Source organism: Pseudorca crassidens, chromosome 21 (genome assembly GCF_039906515.1).
Source record: "Pseudorca crassidens isolate mPseCra1 chromosome 21, mPseCra1.hap1, whole genome shotgun sequence".
NCBI lineage: Eukaryota > Metazoa > Chordata > Mammalia > Artiodactyla > Delphinidae > Pseudorca > Pseudorca crassidens.
The window spans coordinates 16,311,392-16,337,551 of record NC_090316.1 but is presented as its reverse complement, the minus strand read 5'-3'; the positions used below and the strand labels follow the sequence as shown (position 1 = coordinate 16,337,551).

Below are 26,160 nucleotides of genomic sequence, written 5' to 3'. Positions count from 1 at the left end.
CCTTGTTGGTTATCTATTTTAAATATAGTAGTGTGTATATGTCGACCCCAATCTCCCGATTTATCCCTCCCACCCACCTTTCCCCGTTGGTAACCATAAGTTTGGTTTCTATGTCTGTGAGTCTGTTTCTGTTTCGTAAATAAGTTCATTTGTATCATTTTTTAAAGATTCCACATATAAGCGATATCATGTATTTGTCTTTGTCTGACTTCACTTAATATGATAAACTCCAGGTCCCTCCATGTTGCTGCAAAGGGCATTATTTCATTCTTTTTAATGGCTGAGTAATATTCCATTGTATATATGTAGCACATCTTCTTTATTCATTCATCTGTTGATGGACATTTAGTTTGCTTCCATGGCTTGGCTATAGTATACAGCACTGCAACATTGTGGTGCACGTATCCTTTTGAACCATGGTTTTCTCCAGATATATGCCCAGGAGTCTTGGTTGCTGGGTCTTGGTTGCTTGGTTGCTTGGTTGCTTGGTTGCTGGGATTGCTGGGTCATATGGTAGCTCTTTTTAGTTTTTTAAGGAACCTTTGTACTGTTGTCCATAGTGGCTGTACCAATTTACATTCCTACCAACAGTGCAGGAGGGTTCCCTTTTCTCCACACCTTCTCCAGCATTTATTGTTCGTAGACTTTTTAATGATGGCCATATTCTGACTGGTGTGAGGTGATATCTCATTATAGTTTTGATGTGCATTTCTCTAATAATTAGTGATGTTGAGCATCTTTTCATGTGCCTCTTGGTCATCTGTATGTCTTCTTTGAAGAAATGTCGGTTTAGGTTTTCTGCCCATTTTTTGATTGGGTTGTTGTTTCTTTTGATATTGAGCCACATGAGTTGTTTGTAAATTTTGGAAATTAATCACTTGTTGGTCATATCGTTTGCAAATATTTTCTCCCATTCTGTGGGGTTTCTTTTCGTTTTGTTTATGGTTTCCTTTGCTGTGATAAAGCATTTAAGTTTAATTAGGTTCCATTTGTTTATTTTTATTTTCATTACTCTAGGAGGTGGATCCAAAAAGATATTGCTACGATTTATGTCAAAGAGTGTTCTGCCTATGTTTTCCTCTAAGAGTTTTATAGTATCCAGCCTTACATTTAGGTCTTTAATCCATTTTGGGTTTATTTTTGTGTATGGTGTTCGAGAATGTTTTAATTTCATTCTTTTACATGTAGCTGTCCAGTTTTCCCAGCACCACTTATTGAAGAGGCTGTCTTTTCTGCATTGTGTAGTCTTGTCTCTTCTGTCATAGATTAATTGACCATAGGTGTGTGGTTTTATTTCTGGGCTTTCTATCCTGTTCCATTGATCTGTATTTCTGTTTCAGCACCAGCACCATACTGTTTTGATTACTGTAGCTTTGTAGTATAATCTGAAGTCAGGGAACTGATTCCTCCAGCTCTGTTTTTCTTTCTCAGGATTGCTTTGGCTATTTGGGGCCTTTTGTGTTTCCATACAGTTTGTAAAATTTTTTGTTCTAATTCCGTGAAAAATGCCATTGGTAATTTGATAGGGATTGCATTGAATCTGTAGATTGCTTTGGGTAGTATAGTCATTTTGATAATATTGATTCTTCCAATCCAATAACATGGTATATCTCTCCATCTGTTTGTGTCTTCTTTGATTTCTTTCATCAGTGTCTTATAGTTTTCTGAGTACAGGTCTTTTGCCTCCTTAGGTAGGTTTATTCCTAGGTATTTTATTCTTTTTGATGGGACGATAAATGAGATTTTTCCCTTAATTTCTCTTTCTGATCTTTTGTTGTTAGTGTATAGGAATGCAAGAGATTTCTGTGTATTTCATGCAACTTTACCAAATTCATTGATGAGCTCTAGTAGTTTTCTAGTAGCATCTTTAGGATTTTCTATGTAGTATCATGATGTATCGATCATGGTATATGATCCTTTTAATGCATTGTTGGATTCGGTTTGCTAGTGTTTTGTTGAGGATTTTTGTGTCTGTGTTCATCAGTGATATTGGCTTGTAATTTTCTCTTTTTTTGTGGTATCTTTATCTGGTTTTGGTATCAGGGTGATAGTGGCCTCATAGAATGAGTTTGGGAGTGTTCCTTCCTCTGCAAATTTTTGGAAGAGTTTTGGAAGGATAAGTGTTAACTCTTCTCTAAATGTTTGATAGAATTCACCTGTGAGGCCATCAGGTCCTGGACTGTTTGTTGGGAGTTTTTCAATCACAGTTTCAATTTCAGTACTTGTGATTGGTCTGTTCATATTTTCTTTTTCTTCCTGGTTCAGTCTTGGGAGATTGTATCTTTCTAAGAATTTGTCCATTTCTTCCAGGTTGTCCATTTTATTGGCATGTAGTTGCTTGTAGTAGTCTCTTATGATCCTTTGTATTTCTGTGGTGTCAGCTGTAACATCTCCTTTTTCATTTCTAATTTTATTGATTTGAGTTCCTCTGCCTTTTTTTATCAATTTTGTTTAGGTTTATCAATTTTATCTTTTCAAAGAATGAGCTTTTAGTTTCACTGGTTTTTATTTATTTTTTCCACTGGTTTTTTTTCAATTGTGTTCTTCCTCTCTATTTCATTTATTTCTGCTCTGATTTTTATGATCTCTTTCCTTCTGCTAACTTTGGGTTTTGTTTGTTCTTTCTTTGGCTGCCTTAGGTGTAAGGTTAGGTTGTTTGAGATTTTTCTTGTTTTCTGAGATTGTAAGATTGTAAGATTCTGAGATTGAGTAAGATTGTATTGCAATAAACTTCCCTCTTAGAACTGCTTTTGCTGTGCCCCATAGGTTTTGGATTGTCATGCTTTTGTTGTCATTTGTCTCTAGGTATTTTTTTGATTTTGTCTTTGATTTCTTCAGTGATCCATTGGTTGTTTAGTATCATATTGTTTAGCCTCCACGTATTTGTGCTTTTTACAGTTTTTTCCTTGTAGTTGATTTCTAACCTCATTGTGTTTGGAAAAGATGCTTGATATGATTTCAGTTTTCTTAAATTTACAGAGGCTTGATTTGTGGCCCAGCATATGATCAATCCTCAAGAATGTTCCATGTGCACTGGAAAAGAATGTGTATTCTGCTGCATTTGGATGGATATAAATATCAATAAGTCTATCTGGTCTAATGTGTCATTTAAGGCCTGTGTTTCCTTACTGATTTTCTGTCTGGATGATCTGTCCATTGATGAAAGTGGTGTGTTAAAATCTGCCACTATTATCGTGTTACTGTTGATTTCTCCTTTTATGGCTGTTAGTATTTGCCTTATATATTGAGGTGCTCCTATGCTGCGTGCGTTTATATTTACAATTGTTATATCTTCTTTTTGGATTGATCCCTTCATCATTATGTGGTGTCCTTCCTTGTCTCTTGGAACAGTTTTTATTTTAAAGTCTATTTTGTTTGATATGAGCATTGCTACTCCAGCTTTCTTTTGATTTCCATTTGCCTTTTTCATTCCCCTCACTTTCAGTCTGTATGTGTCCCTAGATCTGAAGTGGGTCACTTGTAGACAGCATATATACAAGTCTTGTTTTTGTATCCATTCAGCCAGTCCATGTCTTTTGGTTGGAGCATTTAGTCTGTTTACGTTTAAGGCAATTATTGATACGTAGGTTCTTATTGCCATTTTATTAATTGTTTTGGGTTTGTTTTTGTAGGTCTTTTTTCTTTCCTCTTTTGTTCTCTTCTCTTGTGATTTGATGACTAACTTTACTGTTGTGTTTGGATTCCTTATTCTTTTTTGTGTGTGCATCTATTGTAGATTTTTGGTTTGTGGTTACTATGAGGTTTTAATACAGCAATCTATATAAAAACAGGATTGTTTTAAGTTGCTGGCCTTTTAATTTCAAATGCATTTCTGATATCCTGCATTTGTATTCTCTTTTCACGACTGCTGGCTTTCATATCATTTTGTGTGTGGATGACTTGCTACCTTTACTGTAATGTTTGCCTTTACCAGTGAGATTTTCCATTTGTAATTTTCTTGTTTCTAGTTGTGGCCTTTTCTTTTCCACTTAGAGAAGTTCCTTTAGCATTTGTTGCAAAGCTGGTCTGGTGGTGCTGAAATCTCTTAGCTTTTGCTTGTCTGTAAAGCTTCTGATTTCTACGTCAAATCTGAATGAGAGCCTTGCTTGGATAGAGTATTCCTGGTTGTAGGTTCTTCCCTTTCATCACTTTAAATATATCATGCCATTCCCTTCTGGCCTGCAGTTTCTGCTGAGAAATCAGCTGATTACCTATGGGAATTCCCTTATATGTTTTGTTGCTTTTCCCTTGTTGCTTTTAATTTTTTCTCTTTGTCTTTAATTTTTGTCAGTTTGGTTACTATGTGCCTTTGTGTGTTCCTCCTTGGGTTTATGCTGCCTGGGACTCTCTGTGCTTCCTGGACTTGGGTGACTGTTTCCTTTCCCATGTTAGGGAAGTTTTCAGCTACTATCTCCTTAGATATTTTCTCAGGTCCTTTCTCTCTCTCTTCTCCTTCTGGGACCCCTATAATGTGAGTGTTGGTGTGTTTAATGGTGTCCCAGAGTTCTCTTAGATTGTCCTTATTTCTTTTCACTCTTTTTTCTTTATTCTTGTCCACAGCAGTGATTTCCACCATTCTGTCTTCCAGCTCACTTATCCGTTCTTCTGCCTCATTTGTTCTATTGATTCTTTCTAGTGTATTTTTCATTTCAGTTATTGTATTGTTCATCTATGTTTGTTTGTTATTTAGATCTTCTAGCTCTTTGTTAAACATTTCTTGTATCTTCTCGATGTATGCTTCCGTTCTTTTTCCAAGATCTTGGATCATCTTTACCATCATTACTCTGAATTCTTTTTCAGTTAGGTTGCTTATCTCCAATTCACTTAGTTGTTCTTTTGAGGTTTTATCTTGTTCCTTCGTCTGGGACATATTCCTCTGCTGGCTCATTTTGTCTAACTTTCTGTCATTGTGGTTTCCATTCCATAGGCTGCAGAGTTGTAGTTCTTCTTGGCTTCTGCTGTCTGCCCCCTGGTGGATGAGACTGATCTAAGGGGCTTGTGCAGGCTTCCTGGTGGGAGGGACTAGTTTCTGCCCACTTGTGGGTGGAGCTGGGTCTTGTCCCTCTGGTGGGCAGGGCCCTGTCAAGGGGTGTGTTTAGTGGGCAGCTGTGGGCTCAGGAAGACTTGAGGCAGCCTGTCTGCTGATGGGTGGGGCTGTGTTCCCACCCTGATGCTTGTCTGACCTGAGGCCTCCCAGCACTGGAGCCTACAGGCTGGTGGCTGGGGCCAGGTCTTGGTGAGAAAATGGCAGCCTCCAGGAGGACTTGCACCAATGAGTACTCCCCAGAACTACCGCCACCAGTGTCTTTGTCCCCACAGTGAGCCAAAGTCGTCCCCCCTCCCCCCACCAGTAGGAGACCCTCCAATACCAGCAGATAGGTTTGGCCCAGGCTCTTGTGAGGTCACTGCTTTTTCCCCTGGGTCCTAGTGCACATGAGGCCTTGTGTGCACTCTCCAGGACTGGAGTTTCTGTTTCCCCCAGTCCTGTGGAATTCCTGTGATCAAATCCCACTGGCCTTCAAAGCCAGATGCTCTGGGGGCTCCTCCTCCTGAAACCAGACCCCCAGGCTGGGGAGCCTGATGTGGGGTTCAGAACTCTCACTCCTGTGGGAGAACCTCTATGATACAGTTATGTTCCAGTTGGTGGTTTGCCCACCTGGCAGGTATGGGATTTGATTTTATCGTGATTGCACAGCTCCTACTGTGCTGTTGTGGTTTCTTCTGTCTTTGGATGTAGGATCTTTTTTGGTAGGTTCCATCATTTTTTTTATTGATAGTTGTTCAGTAGTTAGTTGTGATTTTGTTGTTTTCATGAGAGGCGGTGAGCTCACGTCCTTCTACTCCGCCATCTTGTCCCCACCCACTGTATGTATCTCCAGTATTTCTTAAGGTAAAACATTTTCATAGCTAACCTTCTGAATCATGTCTTTTAAATGAAAATCAGTAGACAAATTGAGTCAAGTGGCAGTTTTTCAGAATATATATTTTAACTGGTAAAGGAGGAAAAATCTCTTTGGAAATGAGAAAGAAATAGTCCATAAGTTATCTACAAATGAAAGGCAAATAGCAAGCTGCAATTTGCCCAAAGAAGTTCACACTTCCCTTCTGAGCTGAAATTTTAAAGTGTCTCAACCTGTAAAGCAACAGGATGAGACAGGAATTCACAAATAATTTTTTAATGAAAAAAAAAATCCTTCTATTGTACCTGCTTTGCTTTTCCCACTGAAAGTATATTTTTGCCCTTTATGATCCCTAAAGTCCAAGGCTCAGTATCCCTGTCTATATTAAAGGTCACTTAGGCTGCTGCTCAGAAGTTCTGAAGGATAAATACGTGACAGATGGATGTGTTAATTAACTACATGGTGGGAATCCTTTCACAGTGCATACGGATATCAAATTACCACAGTGTACACTTTAAATATCTTACTTATCTGTCAATTACATCCCAATAAAGCTAAAAAAAGGAAGATCAGTGGGTGCCAAGGGTTAAGAGGGAAGAGGGGAGGGAGTGATAAAGAGGGGGAATGCAGAGGATTTTTTAGGGCAATGAAAATATTGTATAAGATACTGTAATGGTAGATACATGTCATTCTGTATTTGTCCAAACCCATGAAACGTACAACATCAAGTGTGAACCCTAATGTAAAGCGTGGGCTTCGGGTGATAACAAGGTGTCAGTGTAGGTTCATCACCTGTGACAAATGTTCCAGTCTGGTTGGGGAGGCTGTGTGTGGCCAGGGCAGGGGGTAGATGGGGTCTTTCTGTACCTTCTGCTCGATTTTACTGTGAACCTAAAACTGCTCTTAACAACTAAGTCTTTGTTTTTAAAAATTGCTACCTGTACTTTAGGTATAGGTAGAGTTCTGAAGGAGGCTGATTTCCCTCCAAGAAACTCCATTTCCCTTCTACTGTTCAGTAAACAGGGGGCTGGCAGCAGGGGTACACGTCACTCCACTGCCTTCAGACTGCACTGGGCCAAGGATAACAAGTGTTTGTACGAATTTCCTTAAAACTCACAAATCTGTTTAATACCAACACACCAGGGAGCAAAACCATTCCTGAAAGTGGCACTAAAAATTATTTATTTTCTGCGTGGAACTAGGTATTGTATTAGACACAGTGACTGCAGGTGGGCATGGGCATGAAATTTCTCTTTGATGAAAATGTTCTAAAATGAGATTGTGGTGACAGCTGCACAACTCTGTAAATATAGGAACCATCGCTGAATGGGTAAGTTTGATGGTATGAAAGTATACCAAAGCTTTAAAAAAATGTTTATCAGACAGAATCCATATCCTTAAGGAGGTCAGAATTTTTCAAAGCAACCCAGCAAATCTGCTACTAGGCGAATTTTCATCTCATCTCCAAGGCAAATATCCTTGAAAATCAGCCCAGGATTGCCAAAGTATGGAAATGACTCGTATTTCTATGTGATATCAGCCAAGGGACCAAGAAGTCACTCAGTTGATACGTTTCTCCTTGGAGAGCGAGGTGCCGAAGGCCAGGCCTTTCATTCACTTCGTGTAACCTCTTCCCCGTGGAACGCTGGCAGAGACTTCACCATCATCCAAGGTGAGTTAGGAGAATAAGTCACTTTTTTTAAAAAAAATCACTACTTGCTCTTTATTCTCTGTCTGTAGGTGAATAACACACCTCGAAATTTTAAAAAATGAGAAATAGAGAAGCTTGGAATTCATAAGGAAGATCCAATCAAATAACAGTCATCAATGGTTTTTCCTTATAAAGCTCATAGTAGCACCATTATTTTACACATGGTCAAAGGCAGGCCGTTAATGACAAGTCTCATTTGACCTACAAAGGAGAGGGGTAAACTGGTCAACGAAGAGCTTGGGACGCCTTTTAAAACCACTGTAAGATCTGGATCAATGACCTAAGAGTAGGGTGATTATTCTGGTTTTCCTGGGATGGCTCTGGTTGCCGCCTATCGTCCTGGCAAAATTATTAAGAATTCTCCTGAAGATGAGACTCACTGGCCTGGGAGCCCTGGAGGGGATCTCAACGAGCAGAATGTCTGGCACACACATGACAATCATCTGAGTGACTCGTTTTCTTAAAGACTAGTGCCTGGCCCTGGAAATTCTGATACACACGTGCCTGATGAAGAAAGTCTGATCTTGACCATCGACCTACATTTTAGAGGAGGAGAGAGCAGTAAAAGGTCACTCCCTAGTGACTTGCCTAAGTTAACTGGGGCTGGAGTTGCAAAACCAGGGCAATAACTCCAGCCTACCAATTTCTACTGTCCGCTGAGACCCTAAGTCTAACTAACTCTCAGAAGCTCTCAGGCTCAGACCCAAGCTGCCTGGACCTAACGACCACCTCCTGGGACAGCTTTCCTCATCGATCCCCAAATCCCACTTCCAATACATTGCCATCCACTTGTAAATTAGAGATTCCACTGGGCTGTGCAGGGCCTGACTGTTTGTTTCCATTTTGTTCTCAAGGATATTCCTTCATTTAGAATTGAGAGTTTGTTCTCAAGGATATTCCTTCATTTAGAATTGAGAGTTACCCTCTAAATCTGCCATCCACTGTATGAGACCTTTTCTTAAAAATCCATTTCAAAGTAAACCTGTTCACAGAGCTGGGTCAAAAGCAGTTCAGTCCCTAAAGGTATCCCCTCCAGCATCTAGAAGTCTCAGGTCATGTGGCTCTGATTACCCAGGGCTTTAAAGCTGCTTGTTCATTTCAGGTATGATAAACTGGAAGAGAGCGGAGCTGATAGCATTTCTGCAGCTTGGTGTAAATGTCGTTCTGTGGCAGTACAACAGAAGCCGGTGAGAAGACACTAACTCTGGCTCGGCGCCACTGTGGTTTCTCGTGCAAGTGGATATTTTAACTCCAACCTCTATCTCGTCTATTAAATGCCACGTGGCTATGGCAAAACAATAGGTTACCGTCTCTCCTGGCTCAGGAAAATCTACACCCCTGCAAAGCCTATTGCACAATTGTTTCCCTCCGTTCCAGACCCTGTTTTTTATCATATCCCTTTATCCTTACCCTATGTGTAAGAAAGGCACCCGTGTATACCAATTCAGAGAATGGTAACATTTCTGATGTTTGGTATGCTCAGGACAGGGGAATGTTCTGGTTCATATTTAGTTACTGGGTAACCCTAAGAAGCATTTCAAGGTTTCACAATGTCATAGGGTCATATTTTAGTGATAAGTTAACCTTAAAAAGCATTCTGAATAGAAGAGCATGAGAAAAGACTTGCCCTTGGGTGTTCAGTGACATTTTGCAGCAAAGACGGATTAGGGATGTTCTGTCTAATGAGTCACCCAGTTTGGAGAAATCCCCAGCAGACCCTTGCTCTGCAGACAGCATATCAAGGGCAGGAAAGCTGATACTTGGAGGGTCGGAGACATAAGTTCCTATCACACAAACTCTCAGGAATGCAGCCTGACAGCAAGTTTCTCAAGAGGCCGTACCAGGTCACCATTCTCAAATACGAACTTTCCAACATCCCTATACAAAGCTTAGATATGGAAAAAATATTCTATGTGGTCAACTAGGAAGAAAAATGCTTGAAGTCTCCTTCATGAATACTTTGTTGATATCACCCAGAGGACCAGGGACTACTTACTGCTTTTCAAGATTTGCAGTAGAAAGGTATTTCATCTCAGTCTAAAGTGGCCTGTTCAGTTCTTAACACTACAGAAGAAACCAAACAGACGAGTTTAACCTAAGTTTATCATCTGAGTTTAACGCTAAGCTAACCTTGTATCCAAAAGTTAGTTCACATGGGTACATTCTGTGTCTTTAAGTCCATTTTGGGGAAGGTGGGAAAAAACCACACAGCTTCTGATTGTCGAGGACTGATAGAGAATCAGAGACCCACAAGAAAAAAGGATCTGCTACAGATTTTCTGCCAGCTTTTCTTATTTAATGAGCCCTCGCTGTTTTCTAAAATGAGGGCCCACTTCATACTACAATGACAGAATTATGACTCTCTATCAAAAAAAAAAAAATCGCTCTTTTTGGTTGCATATACCTGCAAATATACTAAAAAACAATGAATCATACACTTTAAACAAGTGAGCTGTATAATATGTGAACAAAATCTCAAAAAAGCTGTTTTAAAATGTTCTTTTATCAGCAAAAGTAAAAAAAAAAAAAACATCACAAATAACAAAAAATGAAAGTTCCTAGTTTGCTGTATAAGCCATAGTTTTGCTGTTGCCCAGATAACTAGGTCTGCCCTGGGGGAGCATTTCCAGGTTTGATGAAAGGTACTTTAACCTGGATTTTTGTTCTCAGGAGTGAGGGACAGGGGCTGCGGGTTCAGAACTCACTTGGAACATGGGCTGATCACAGTCGGTGTGGGTGGGTAAACCAAGGCAACATTCACTCGCTCGCTGCCATTCTTGGGGCAAATGATCTCTGCCACGCCTTCTGGTCTGGGCTGACTCAGCAACTCCCCTGCAGGAGAGAGAAATATGCATTAGTGAGATTTGCCTTCAAAAATGAGGCCACCTTAGAGAGGGGGTAGAGGAAACAGGGAGCAGGGCAGGTAGTGAGGACGACGGGAAGGGTCTGCAGACAGTGGAATCAGAGAACAAATGTGCAACCAGAGCAGAGCTGGCTCTGCTCCCACTGGCTCATCTGCATCACTGTGGAGAACATTCTAATGGTGATGGCGGGAAGGCTACCGTTCCGGACAAAGACAGCATCTGCCACTCTTTTCCTCACCTTCCTTTCCCCAGATGGGCTCCAGAGATCTTTATCTAGACGTCACCAGGATCCCTCGAGCCCGGAGAAGCAGGGCTGCCAAGGAGGTGTTCATAATGAGGATGGGGGCAGATGGAATTCACAGCAGCCTTGCAACAAAGCCCCGTATTAATGATCTGGAAATGCAGCTGACTAAAGGTGTGTTATCAAGGTAAACAGGCTGGTTCATGCTGGCAAGAGGATTTCCTGGGTAGGTATGTGTGCGGATTTGTAAAGGACCAACACAATGCTCTCTTATGAGTAATGGGAGCTAGTAAGTCACCCCAAAGGATACCTGCGTACTCTGCCTGCCCCAGATACGATCTCTCCAACCAGATCATCAAATCCCCAAGAGCAGTGATGCCTTCCGTTTCTTGCTTTCCTCCCCACTGTCCGCTTACCCAGTAGCACCCTCTGCCCTTTCTCTGTTTTCATGGCCAGCTCTTGCTCAGAAAATTCAAAAAACAGCTTTTGGTGGACAATGGTGCATTATTGCCTAAATTCCCCTACTTATACCTAGAAAGTAAATAAATGAAACCAAAACATCTGCCAACTGGGGAAAGATGCTACTGGAAATAAAACATCAACAGCCATCACTTGTATTACTGATTTGAAATTCTGGGGACCCCAAAGTATATGCCATTCATGTGAGGATACAAAAAAATCCTTTGACTGCAAATGCCGTGTATCTAAACGTCTCACCTTCAGCGAACTCACATCGGTAGAGCGTGCCCATGTGCCAGCACTGAATGGACAGCTTTAAGTGTACATCTCATTTCATCTTCACAATGTTACTATAAGGTTTATCCTCACTTTGCAAATGAGGAAGCTAACGTTCAGGGAGGTTATGTGATGTACCCAGAGTCAAGGGAGCAAGGGGCAGACTCGGGCTGTGACCTTGGGAACCCATCTCTGGGGCCCTTACCTTTTGCTGCCACCCTCTGATACCCGTCCCCCCAAAGTGGGGACTGCTTCTTTACTCCAGAACACATCTCTCCTAGAAAAGTAATCCAAAAATGCTATTATTGAGTAATGAACTAACCATTGACATCTTTGTACTTTTATGAAAGACAGCTGTTTCCTGGTTTGAACAATTTTATATGGCTTTGCAGAATACAAACCAAATGTAATTTGAGTTCCTTAACCAAACTAATGTAAACACCGAATGACTGCAAAAGTTAGTTTAGCATCATTAGCTTGTATCATGGATACATGGGTATCAGAATTCTGCTCCAACACCAGCTAGGAAAAGATCTCAAAATATAAAAAGGCAAATTAAAAACGTCAACATTAAATGCTCTCGAAGTCATAAAATGAACCAAAGTAAGAGCATGTTGCACCAGACTGAGACTTGGAAGTCATCCAGTCCAAATACCACTTTACAAGTCAGAAGGTCTCTGAGTTTAACAGATTTGCTCGGAGTCCCACAGAGAGCTTTAAACCCACCGCCTACCATGGGGCTAGAACTGCACCAAGAGAATGCTCTGAACCACCCAGGCCTGTTAACACCCCCAGTCCGGACCGCCCTCCACTGCTTCCTCACCTGATACTTTGTTTCTACTTTCTGTCCCAAGATTACCCCCAAGGCTTGAACCCAGACTGGGAATCTCTGGCTTCCCCCAAGAACTCTCTCCTGGTGGCAATTTCACACAGGCCTCTGCTCCTCCTTCCTGCAAGTGCCTGAGGGCCCAGGATAACAAATGTAGATGTCAAGCCGCGACCCCAGGCTCCCGTTCCTGCACCGCTGGCTTCCTTGCTGGGAATAGTGTAGGTTTTGCCAGAGAACCGGAAATAATTTACAGTTGACTATTAAGCATTGGCTATCAATTTCTATTAAACCAAGAGCTTTAGCGCCCCCCACCCTGCCCCAGATGCCCAGAATCACCCAGGTCCAGGGAACTGGTTTTGTGTGGGCCGTACCCCTAGCAGCACTGCCAGCCATTGAAACAGCAGGAAAGTCGAAGGCACTGAGAAATTTCATGCATACGAAAAATTCACTTGGTGCTGTGCAGATGAGCAAGAAACAGAACAGTTCACGAGCTCCAAGACATGCGTGCACTCCGACAAGCTAGTGCTTGGGGCCAGATTCTGAGGATTTCGGAAACGTGCCCAGTTGCTAAATTAAGAAAGTAAGAGAAACGGATTTTTCCTCTCAAAAAAAAAAACAAAAAAAAAACTATCTTATCAGTAACACGAATAGTGGTTCCTAACGTGTTGGCGACTAAAATAGAAGCTAATTGGCTCCGATTTCCGTAACACAAACTTGATTTTCAAACTAAAGCACAGGCTATTGGTTGAGCACCTAATTAGGGAGATGTTACTGTGTGAGGAGCTGCAGGGATACAGCAGTCTAAAGCAAGGCCTGTGATGTGGAGGGCTTCGGCACTGGAGAAAGTCAAGTCCACAAAAAAAAGAACTATGGTACTGTGCAGTGGATGCCCCCTAGGAAGTTATGTGATGCTAGAGAACGACTGATTTCCAGGACTGGAAAAGACCTGGAAATGTGGGGAATTTAGTCATCACTAAATCAGTCATTTATGACATCAGTCAATCATGACATCAGTCATCACTAGCAAACGCTAATAAAAAAGATAAATTCCAAAGTTGGTGGCAGCTGCAAAAAAAATGTTATATTTATAGAAAATGTTACCAATAGAGGAAGGAGAAATATTCATGTGACCTGGTATATTTCCATTTTTAGGAATTCGCTTCAAGGAAGTGGGCCTTTCTTACAAAAATTATACAATGATTGCTCATAGCAACACTATTCATAACACAGTGAAAACTTAGTAACCCTCTCAAATATTCAACAAAGGGGAAATGATTAAAACCTATGACACAATTCAGAAGACAGAATTCTCTGTAGTCATTAAAAATTATGAGACCAATATTTCTGTGTAGAAAGTAAATTTGAAAGTATGTTCTCATTAGAAACATAAACTGATAAGGAACACAACTGGATGTGGAGTGAAATGGGTCATTCAAGATTAAATGGTCCTGAGGTTATTTGTTTATTCTTATGCTTGAGTCAATTAAAAAAAAAAAGGCTAAGAATGCTTCACACTGAAGGGAGATGCCAGCTTTAAATGCTGATGCTTTCTCCTCTGTTGGATATTCTCTATTCATGTGCGGTTTTTACACAGTCTTCCTGAAGTAGCAGAAACTTGGCTGGATGAACAGACCACCGCATCTACTGAGGCTGTATTAGGCCACTACACAGTCTCCCTGTGCCTATTAAAGTTATGAAAAGCTATTCTTACTTAATCACTCTGTCTCAAGATTTCTGGCATTAAAATGCTAGTGAACGCTCATTAGCTGTTTTTCCCCTGTGGAAGAATAGAACACCAAGTTTTATTACGATTTATTTTTAAACTACAGGAGATAAGTGAAATGGCTGGTCTTTTTCTGCTAATCATCAGAATTCACAAATACTGGGCACATTATGCAAAATACTAAAAATGTATCACTCTGACGACCCAAACCACGATATTAAAAGCCTAAAACATGTCTTTTCAGTACAAATAAAACCCACTTCCTGATCCAGGGTAAAGATCTGAGTTATGAACATCCCTCAAAACAGCAGAAGTGGTCTGGAAATTAAAACAAGCAATTATATAGATTCTATTAAATAAGGAATTATCCAGATTTCTTCAAGGCCTCTTTCAGCTTGAATATTCTGAAGCTCACTTCTCCACCCCGCAAAGTTCACTGCTGTCTTTTAAGTGTGACTCTGGATGAAATGCAATGATACACAAACGCATGTTTCCCACATCCCCTCAGGGCAAAGGCAGCATCCTCAGAACCTGAGGAGCAGGAAGGCTCCCACTTTGCAAGCCCACTGAGTTATCAAAGGCAGCAAAGATGGGAGAACTCCACGGTCCCTTTTATATGAAGACGAACGCCAGACAGAGATAAAAGGACATCTTGTCTTAAAACAAAACAAAGGCCAGAAAGTATATACAAAGGAGAGGTAAACACTGTGAATGTAAGTTAGTGCAGCCACTATGGAAAACAGTATGGGAGGTTCCTCAAAAAATTAAGAATAGAACTACCATGGGATCCAGCAATTCCACTCCTGGGTATGTATCTGGGAAAAAATGAAAACACCAATTTGAAAAGATACATGCACCCCAGTGTTTACAGCAGCACTATTTACAATGGCCAAGATATGGAAGCAACCCAAGTGCCCATCAACAGACAACTGGATAATGAAGATGTGGTATATACATATAATGGAATATTACCATTTGCAGCAACATGGATGGACCTAGAGAATATTACGTCTAGTGAAATAAGTCAGAGAGAGAAAAACACATACTGTATGATACCATTTATATGTGGAATCTAAAAAATAATACAAATGTATATAGCAGAACAGAAACAGACTCGCAGAAAACAAACTAGTGGTTACCAAAGGGGAAGAGGGACAGTTTAGGAGTAGGGGATTAACAGATACAAAGTACTATACAGAAAATAGATAAGCAACAAGGATATACTGTATAGCCCAAGGAATTATAGCCATTATCTCATAATAACGTATAATGGAGTATAATCTGCAAAAATGAATCACTGTGCTGTACACCTGAAACTAACATAATACTGTAAATCAAGTACACCTGAATAAAAAATAAGAAAAATGCACCACTGTGCACACTTGAGAGTGTGAGAAAAGGGAGCAGAACAGATCTCTCAGTACCTACTGGTTCCCACAAAACCGACATTTGCAGACCTGGCCACCTCATGCCGTCTTAGGGGCCGGTCCCCACGGCTGAGCTTCAGCACAGCACCTCCCTCAGGCCCAGGGTTGGGCAGCTCCAGCTTGGCTGCTGTTCCAAAGAAATAAAATCAATAGACTAGGTTGTACTTTTTGGTAGTCCTGTTTTTTTAAAAAAATCCATTTTGTGACTATGAATTATGACTTTTTTTAGAAGAGAAACTGATGTGCAGGAAGTAGCACAGTGAGCCTGTGTCAAGAGCACAAACAGATCTGGTCCTTCCATCTCCGGCCAACATTGTTTTCACAGAGGTAAAAATTATGCACAACTATGGAAGTGTGAGCTTCCCAACTTATAAAAGTGTCTTAAAGTACCATTTTATAATAGTCACTTGGAATAAATGGAAACAATTTTAAGTTTAAAAACCAAAGGATATAGGTCATAAAATGTCATTGAATGTGGTATTTTCCAACATATTGAAGTGAAAGGTGAAGTTTAAAGGTAAATTTAAAATCAAAATGGATTAAAGGTAATTTGGCTTTGGAATTGTTTTTGGAAATTTTACCATAGCCTTTAAGTAAACAGGAGATATCAATAACTTGGAGCTAGGATAACTTTACTGGCAAAAGACATCCTGGTATAAATTAGATGTGAAACGAAAGAGGAAAATCTTATGTCCTAGGCCTGGTTCTGCCACTGAGTCCACTCATTCATTTAACAGGTACATAACAACCACCAACTAATGTGAGACAGCACCACAGGCTCTGAGAGAACAGCAGCGAATAAGGTACACGAAGACCCCTGATTTCGTGGCGCTTACGGTCTAGAAGGAAGATTAGTAAGGAACAAACTACATAACTTATTAAAAACTTGTTACACAGATTATTAAAACAGGCTAATGAGATAGGGAGCGACTGGGTTGCCCAGGATGCCTCTCTGAGGAGGTGACATTTATGCTGAAAGCTGAACGACAAAGAGAAGCAAGCCATGGGAAGAACATTCCAGGCAGAGGAAACCGCTAATGCAAAGTCATGAAAGTAGGAACATGCTTGGCTGCCCAGAGAAGAATCTAGATCATGGGGTGAAGGGGAAACGGGACAAGACGAAGAGGCAAGACAGCGAGGCCCAGATCATGGACTCTGCAGACAGGGGAAAATGTTTGGTTTTGATTCTAAGTGGTGCGGAGCCATATGGAAGGTTTTGAATGGAGTAATGACATCTGATCTAAGGATCCCTCTGGCTGCTGTGTGGGATGGCAAAATGAAGGCAAGGAAGCCATAAGAAGGCTCACAGAGGAGCCCGGGTGAGAGGTGGTGGAGGCCTGGTCTGGAGAGACTGGCGTTATGTTTCATAGACGGTCAGCAGGACTTGCCAGTGAATTGGATGTGGAGGTAAGATGCAGAGACGAACCAAGGATAATTCCAAACCTTTGGTGTGGGAAGACGGCAGCTGGTGGTACTACTTGCAAGACTAAGCGAGAAGACTGTTAGTGGGAAGGGGAGAAATTAGGAGTTCTGTTTTGGCCAAGTTAGATCTGACTGTTAGACAACAGGGTGATAGATATTAATTGTGGAATTACACATTCAGTTCTGGATTTGCAGGAAAAGGTTAAGACTGGAGGTAGAGATTTGGGAGGAATCAGCAAACACATGATCTGGAAAGGCATACAAGTGAATGACATCACCCAGGAAATTGAGTAGATAAAGAAGAAAAAGGAAACAGTCTGGGGTGCTCCAAGTTTAGAGCACTGAAAGTTTAGAGGCTGAAAAGGAGAGAGGCCAGCCAGGAACTGCCAAGGAGGCAGAAGGAGAACAGGAAGAACGTGGCTTCACAAAGGAAACCAAACTCCTTCAAGAAAAGGGAGTGACCAGCTGTGCTCAACTCTGCTGAGTGGACAAGCAAAGTAACAACGGAGACGGGATAAAAGATAAAAAAGAGAAAGGAGGGACTTCCTTGGTGGTCCAGTGGTTAAGAATCCGCCTTCTGGGCTTCCCTCGTGGCACAGTGGTTGAGAGTCTGCCTGCCAATGTGGGGGACGCGGGTTGGTGCCCCGGTCCGGGAGGATCCCGTGTGCCGTGGGGCAACTGGGCCTGTGAGCCATGGCTGCTGAGCCTGCACGTCTGGAGCCTGTGCTCCGCGACGGGAGACGCCACAGCAGTGAGAGGCCCGCGTACCGCAAAAAAAAAAAAAAAAAAAAAAGAATCCGCCTTCCAATGCAGGGGACATGGGTTCGAACCCTGGTCCAGGAAGATCCCACATGCTGTGGAGCAACTAAGCCCATGTGTCACAGCTACTGAGCCCACATGCCATAACTACTGAAACCCGTGTGCCTAGAGCCAGTGCTCCACAACGAGAAGCCACCACAATGAGAATCTCACGCACCACAACAGAGTAGCTCCCACTCACCGCAACTAGAGAAAGCCCGCGTGCAGCAACGAAGAAGACCCAACGTAGCCAAAAATAAATAAATAATAAAAATAAATTAATTATAAAAAAGAATGTAAAAAAGAGAGAAAGGAGCCCAGCGCAAAGGCCCTGGAGGCCAACGTGATGAACTGCTCTTTTGAAAAGATAAACAGGGGTGTCCACGTCTTTTCCAGAGTGGGTTATGTGGTAAGAAAGCCATCTGTATGGTAGACATTTCCACTAAAAAAAACAACAATGGTGAAATAACATGTGCTTGCTATTGAAAACAGATTTTTATCAGAAGTCAGTCTATGCAATACTTAGCAAATTACCAATGCCATTTTTTACAGAAACTAGAACAAAAAAGTTTACAATTTGTATGGAAGCACAAAAGACCTCGAATAGCCAAAGTCATCTTGAGAAAGAAAAACGGAGCTGGAGGAATCAGGCTCCCTGACTTCAGACTATACTACCAAGCTACAGTCATCAAAACAGTATGGTACTGGCACAAAAACAGAAATATAGATCAGTGGAACAGCACAGAAAGCCCAGAAATAAACCTACACATCTATGATCAACTAATCCATGACAAAGGAGGCAAGAATATACAATGGAGAAAAGACAGTCACTTCAGTAAGTGGTGCTGGGAGAACAGGACAACTACATGTAAAAGAATGAAATTAGAACACTAACACCATATGCAAAAATACTCAAAATGGATTAAAGACCTAAATGTAAGGCCGGATACTATAAAACTCTCAGAGGAAAACATAGGCAGAACACTCTCCGACATAAATTGCAGCAAGATTATTTTTGACCCACCTCCTAGAGTAATGAAAATACAAACAAAAATAAACAAATGGGACATAATGAAACTTAAAATCTTTTGCACAGCAAAGGAAACCATAAAACAAAAAGACAATCCACAGAATGGGAGAAAACATTTGCAAATGATGCAACTGACAAGGGATTAATCTCCAAGATATAAACAGCTCATGCAGCTCAATACAAAAAAAGAAAAAGAAAAAAAAGCAAAAAATGGGTGGATGATCTAAATAAACATTTCTCCAAAGAAGACATACACAGATGGCCAAAAGCACATGAATTATTAGAGAAATGCAGATGAAAACTACAATGAGGTATCACCTCACACCAGTCAGAATGGCCATCATCAAGACGTCTACCAACAATAAAAGCTGGCGAGGGTGTGGAGAAAGGGGAACCCTCCTACACTGTTGGTGGGAATGTAAATTGGTACAACCATTATGGAGAACAGTATGAAGGTTCCTTAAAAGACTTATAGAGCTTCCATATGATCCAAAATCCCACTCCTGGGCATATGTCTGGAGAAAACCATAATTCGAAAAGATACATACACCCCAGTGTTCATTGCAGCACTATTTACAATAGCCAAGACATGAAAGCAACCTAAATGTCCATTGACAGAGGAGTGGATAACGAAGATATGGTACATATATACAATGGAATATTACTCAGCCATAACAAAGAATGATGACATTTAACATGGATGGACCTAGAGATTGTCATACTGAGTGAAGTAAGTCAGACAGAGAAAGACACATATCATATGATCATTTATATGTATAATCTAAAAAAATATTACAGGGCTTCCCGGGTGGCACAGTGGTTGAGAGTCCGCCTGCCGATGCAGGGGACACGGGTTCGTGCCCCGGTCCGGGAAGATCCCACATGCCACGGAGCGGCTGGGCCCGTGAGCCAAGGCCACTGACCCTGCGCGTCCGGAGCCTGTGCTCTGCAACGGGAGAGGCCACAACAGTGAGAGGCCCGCGTACCGCAAAAAAAAAAAAAAAAAAAAAAAAAAGGTACAGAACAGAAATAGAGCCACAGATGTAGAAGACAAACTTATGGTTACCAGGTGGAAGGGGCAGGGGAGGGATAAATTGGGAGACTGGGATTGACGTGTACACACTATTATATACAAAATAGATAACTAACAAGGACCTACTATATAGCACAGGGAACTCCACTCAATACTCTGTAATGACCCATATGGGAAAAGAATCTAAAAAAGAGTGGATATATGTATATGTATTACTGATTCACTTTGCTGTACACCTGAAACTAACACAACATTGTAAATCAACTATACTCCAATAAAAATTTAAAAAACAAAAAATTAGTCTAAAGCACTTTAATCACAACAATCAATGTATATGAAACTGCTGGTCATAGAGAAACAATACCAATTAGTTTGGTTCTGGAATCAGACAGCCTTAGCTGCAATCCTGGCTAAGATTTACTGGCTGTGTGGATCAGTCAGGGTCTCCTCAGGAGACAGAACCACAGAGTAAGCTTTAATATAAATAATTATTAACCTATTACAGTGAATTTACTACCAAGAGGAAAGAAAACTCTAAAGGATAACTCCAAGGCTGAGGGAGAATTGCCCAGGAAGAAGAACCCGGGCGTGGGAGAGCCCTGGGCAAAGCTGAGATTCAGACCTTGTTGGTTAGATGGGGTGTGGTACAGCCTCTGAGTAGGGGAAAAGCCTGCTGGGCTGCCCAGGCCAGACCAGTCCACAGCTGGCTAAAGCCAGCAGGGAACTGTCCCCTGGGTGCTGACAAAATTCCCCAAGAAGCTGTCTTTGAGGGGAAGGTGGGGATCATGCTGTTGGACTGAGGCTAGATGGGCACCAACTAGAGTCCCTGAAAAGCTACCCACCCCCCCCGCCCCGGGTTGCTGCTGAATCAATGAGGAAGCCAGCTAGTCCACCCTCGAAACTCTCTGGGGATGTGCCCTGGGGGATACTGCTGAACTCGCCAGGAAATTGGCTGGGGTACCCCTAGATTCTCAGGCATCTTCCTGCTGGGCCACAGGGAGGTCAGCTCGGGTGCCCACAGATACCATCCAGCACTTGGGCCTCACCATATACTCTTAGGGAGCTCTGGGACTCCGAGAGGGGTCCCCCACACTGCAGGGATGCTGTGTTCTCCCTGTGAGCAGTTTGCTTTTGGCTCAATCTGTTCCTCTTGGAAAGAAGTCAAGTTGACAGGACCACTTAATCGGATACATCCTAAGTTATGAAGTGCAAAGGTAGCTGCAAAAACTTACATCCTCAGACATTGTGACTGTCTTCCAGAACTGTTTTCACTTTCGCCATATAGCCCTGCAGTTCTTCACCGTGTAGGAATCCACTGGGTTCCAGGCAATTTAACAGTGCAGAGGTATTACGTCTCCCAGATTTGTTCAATTCTCAAGTCCAGTTTTGATTCTAAATGCTGGAACTTTGTTTTTAAAAAAAAGAATCACTTAGAAATGCCCTTCTGTGCCTTGAAGCTTTGGGGACAATTTGTAAAGTCTTATCATTAAGAGAGGACAACCTGTAAGCAAAACAGAAGCAGGCCAGTTGGGGTTCTTAGAGATGACCTTGAACTAAGGTATAACTCAGTACCTATCTTCAGCGAGTCTTCATGGCTTGTCATTAGGCTGCACCGAACAAACGAAATTTCAACACTTCAGCGTCTTCCCAACATCCTCCAAGGTGGTGACTGTGGTGACAGTTACAGGCAGAAGGAAAGACAAAGGCCACACTCTTGATTTCTTCTCTGACTCATTCCTTGATGCTAACCTGTGAAGCACTCAGACTTTCCTGATGAGTAACTCAGTGGAAGCCAAGCGTCCCCGCAAGCCGGGCACACACGATGGACACTTTGAAATTTTTCCTTTTATGGCAGGTGCCCATCTGGAGCAGATAAGCCTAGCTTTTCCTTGTTTAACCCAATTCCTGACAGAAGATGACTGTCCTCATAGTAATGTTTGCTTTTAATTTCAGAAAGCTTTTTGTTTGTTTGAGGAACAGGAGGTGACTGAACATCTCAGGTATGCTAAACTGAGAATAGTGGCATTTGGTCCAGGGCCCCTCCTGGATGGATCATCACATAGGTCTCTTCTGGATCAAAAGAGCTGGGACCTCAGATCAAGCACTTGGCAAAAGTTCAACCAAGGCGGTGGGGGGGGGCGGGAACTGCTGACAAAATTTCTTTGTAAATCTTCTTCCCTCACATTACAAGCTTACACTTCCTTTTCCTAATGTCGTTTTTTTCTTTTTTGTGTTTGTATTTGACCACATGCAACCCTCGTACCATTCCTCCCCACCACTTCCTCATAACTCAGTGCTTTGAAATTCCCCTTCTACAGCCCCCCTATTTCCATCACCTGCGGTGGAACAAAAGTCCCCATCTTCTCCTCCTCCTCCAGGCTGCTTTTCCGCCTGGATTCTCTCCACCTGCTGAAAGAGTCCCAGGGTGCCCAAGGAGTTTCCTTCCCCAAGTGTCCATCACAGAACTGGGATGAGATGCCAGGGAGAAACTTTGGGAAGATTCCCTGCTGAAGTATGAGACCCCAAGAGACACAAAATAAACATTCCTGGAGACCAGGATAAACACCCCGAGACAGCAGGTAAACGTGGCTCCAGTGGTGTTTATAAATATGTAGCAGAATTACTCCAGGGAAGTTGCCAGAAACTGGGGTGCCTACACTGGGTTTGCTTTTGGTTCTAAAAGAGTCAAAAATAGCAAAATAACAGATTGCTTTATATCAACGTTCTATACACTGGCTGTTGTCAGCACCTTTATCAGTCCCAGACTAGCCCAGATAATATACAAATCGCGATATCACAAGAACAAGAGAGCCTGTCTTTAGATTCTGTACAAGATTCCTCGAGAATATCTGAAAGCGAATCATGCTATATCCTAGAAATGTAGAACAGTGAGGTACCACTTCAACAAGGTGGTTTTAGGACAAGAAAGCCTTCATATCGATGGTAAGCAGGCTTTAAAAATTCACCACCCTGGACTTCCCTGGTGGTCCAGTGGTTAAGACACAGTGCTTCCAATGCAAGGGGCACGGATTCAATCCCTGGTCAGGGGAACTAAGCTCCCACATGCTGTGCAGCACGGCCAAAAGAATAAAAAAAATTAAATTCATCACCGTGAAAGAAGTCAGATGGAGAAAGACAAATACTGTCTGATGTCACTCATATGTGGAATATAAAAAACTAATAATAACTAAATGAACAAACCAAACTAAACAAAAACAGGTAGATGCAGAGAACAGAATAGTGATTCCCAGAGGGGAAGGGATGGGGGGAGGGTAAAAAGGAGGAAATAGACGGTGATGGATAGAAACTGAATTTTTGGTGGTGAGCACACTGTAGGGTGTACAGATGTAGAAATATAATGTACACCTGAAACTTATAAATCAATGTTACCTCAATAAAAGAAGAGTAAAAACTCACTACCCAGGAGAAATGGCAAGGGCTTGACCAAAAAGATGTAGACAGATTCATGCAAGTAAAATCAATAACGGGACACACTGTGAAAAGGTCAAGCTTCCGAGGTTAAAGTTTCAGAGGACAGCTAAGGCCTTCCACAACCCTATACTCTTAGTGATGACAAAAGAGAGAAAGTGACCGAATCATTCATACACATACAGGTGTCTCACTGGAGTTACGACCTGGAGTTAACTAATCAGTTGCTGGCTCAGCTCAAGCCATTGCATAAACGGCCTTACGAACAAGCACATCCTTCAGCAAAATGCACGTGAAGACTTATACCACCCTCTCCTGACCTTCAGTAGGTCTGACCCGTGTCAAAGCTGACCAGGGACAGAGGGACACGCTGCCCTGCCTGTTCCCGCCACTCAGTCATTCCAGCTCCTCAGACGTGTGTGCCGGCCACTTGGCTCCATCAGCATTGCTAAGGGTTTATATAAATACAAATCCACCCAAGAAAGGAAAAATATTTCCCCTTTTCCGGCTCTGGATAAAGTTCTAGCAGACTTGGCCGACGATTAGACATGCTTCACAGATCAAAGTACGCTAAGGGGGGGCGGGGGGAGGAACAGAGCCCAAACCCAGCGCTGGCCTGCCCCCTTCTCAAGACGCAAGTCAGGATCATCAAAAGCCCCCATGCTGCTGGGCTGGAGTGCTTTCAAAAGGTGACTCTTTATTTGGAGAGCCTGTCACCTCCTTCTTACTGGAAACGGCTCCAGGCTCAGAGGAGTGAGTGAATACAGACAGTTTCATAAAAGCCTTCAGACTAAAACTGTCTCCCTCCAACCTGAGTTCTCCTTTCAACTGAAAAACGGGAGGAACTTTTAGGACCTGAACTGAAATTTGAAACACTGTCCAGGCAGCCTTGTCAAAATCGACCTGGTTTTGAAGGACTAAGGGAGGCACCTGAAGTCCTGAAGGATGATCAGAAACTGTGTTTTGGCTTCAGGTCTCAGAACGAAGCTAAGAATTCCTGCGGATCGGTTTTCTTGGAGGAAGGGAGGGGGCAGGAGAAATGAATTCCTCTGGGTGAGGGGTTGCTGAGAGACCCCACAGACTTAGGGTCAGACCCACAGAGCCTTGAGGCTGGAGGCTGGAAGAAAGCTTGAGACGGTTCAGCCGCCTTATTTTGCACATGAATAATATCTCCCACTTGCATAAACAGACACTACTGGGACCGTGTTCCAGCCAGGACCCTCTTCCAACACCAGCTTTTCTTTATCTACTCCCCCCACCCAAGTTTCATTCCCAGAAGATCCAGCCTGGACTTGAGGCCATTTTAAACAAAAAGCATCCTTGGCGTCCTGAAAAATGTTACATTGCAGGACCAACGGAAACCGAGCCCTCCTTAGACTCTCCAGCCTCTGCAAAGTTGTAACTGTGAACAAGAAAGAATTCTTATTTAATTATTTAAGTCTATTTTTTCTTATTTTTCAGGTACACCTTCCTGCGGGCAGGTGCAGCTGGCTTTCAAATGAAGCCTCAGTGCAAAGAAAATGTAATCATGAAAAGTGTTGACACCCGTTAGAAAGTATGGGACCCCCAAACAGGACTGGCTTCCTCAGGGGAAAGAACCATTTCTCGGGGTAGCTCAGTCCACTCCCCTGGCCGTGGTCTCAGGTCACCTCCAGTCCTGACTTCCGGCCTGAATATCAACTGAGATCTCATTGCCTATTAAACACTGATTAAACACCAAAATCAAACTCCTGATTCCCACTGGCCTCATGCCCCACCAGGCTACTCCTTTCCCAGGCTTCCCGTGTCTGTGAGTGTCCACTCTGTCCTTCAGTTACTTTGGACAAAACACATGGGGTCATTTTTTACGCCCTTCTTCTCTCACACCACACACTGAATACATCGGCACGTCCCACTGCTCCAGCTTCAAACCCATCGGCATCCGACCACTTCCTCAGCTCCCTGGTCCATGCCACCATCAACCCGGATGTATGGCGGTCTCCTGACCCCACAGTCTATTCCCCACTGAAGCCAGAGCAATTCCCTCCCAGGGCACGTCAGACCATGTTACTCATCTCCTCAGATCCTCTGCCGCCTCCTTTGTCACTCACACATCTGCAGGGTCCGGTGTCATCTGCTCCATTCTCCTGCCCCTCACTCCTTCCTCATCCTGCTCTAGCCCCACTGGCTTCCTTATAAAGCACACTCCCACCTCAGGACCCCGTTTTCACCACTTAGGTCCCCATCCCCCTCCCCATACGAGCTTCATTCAAGTCTCTGCTCAGATGTCACCACCTCAGAAAGAACTCCCTGACCACCCCCAACCTCCTGGTCACCCACATCCCATCACCTGCTTTATTTTTCTTAGGGTACTTCTGTGCGCCTGACATATACTGGTTGATGGTGTGTCTCCTCTACTAGAATGTAAGAGTCACGAGTGTGGGGACTTCTCACGCTCACTGTTGGATCCAAGCATCCAGCACAGTGCCCGGACCATAGCAGGCCTGAGACAGATGGTGAAGAAGAATCGATCGCTTGATGAGTCCATAAGTGGATGGCATATACAAGGCGGCTTCTCGAGCTCCCTCAGGTCTGTGGTTCCAAATCTGACACTGGTGTGGCGCACAGTCAGGCCGTCAGGGCCACAGTCTACACCCTCCTCTTCCCAAGGGCACACGAAGGCCCAGCTGGGCAGGTGTCAGACTTCTCGGCGTATCATTGCTTCCTCCACACGCCAGGCCTGGCACACAACCCAGGAGTGCTCCGCTCTGGAACTCACTCTGCTTTTCTGTCCTACCTGGTTCTCGCATCTTTTACAAACTAAAAGTCATGCCAAACTCAAGACCCATTTGGGAAGATTCTAATGCCAACATCTTGAAAGGTATTCTAAATTCTGAGAATTACAAGACTCAGAGACTCTTTAGGAAGACCTGTTAAGTGTAGCTAAAAATGCCCTCTTCTTAACTATCGTTGGAAATGGGTTATTTAGAGAGTGGGGGTGGGGAATAGGGAACAGAGATGCCACAAGTTACTTAGCGC

At 42.7% G+C, this 26,160-nt stretch overlaps 1 protein-coding gene across 3 annotated transcripts in view; it reads right to left on the bottom strand.

The window, feature by feature from the left end:
• The window catches only part of MFHAS1 (multifunctional ROCO family signaling regulator 1), a 117,151-nt gene that overhangs the window by 8,527 nt on the left and 82,464 nt on the right, over window positions 1-26,160 (bottom strand). For 2 of the 3 annotated variants that reach the window (XM_067721759.1, XM_067721758.1), the window contains exons 2-3: window positions 11,657-11,728; window positions 10,317-10,443 (exon numbers count right to left, since the gene is read on the bottom strand). In XM_067721759.1, the coding sequence (XP_067577860.1) occupies window positions 10,317-10,443; window positions 11,657-11,728 (199 nt within the window). The remainder of the gene's footprint in view (window positions 1-10,316; window positions 10,444-11,656; window positions 11,729-26,160) is intronic. The other variant, XM_067721760.1, reaches the window with a different exon arrangement.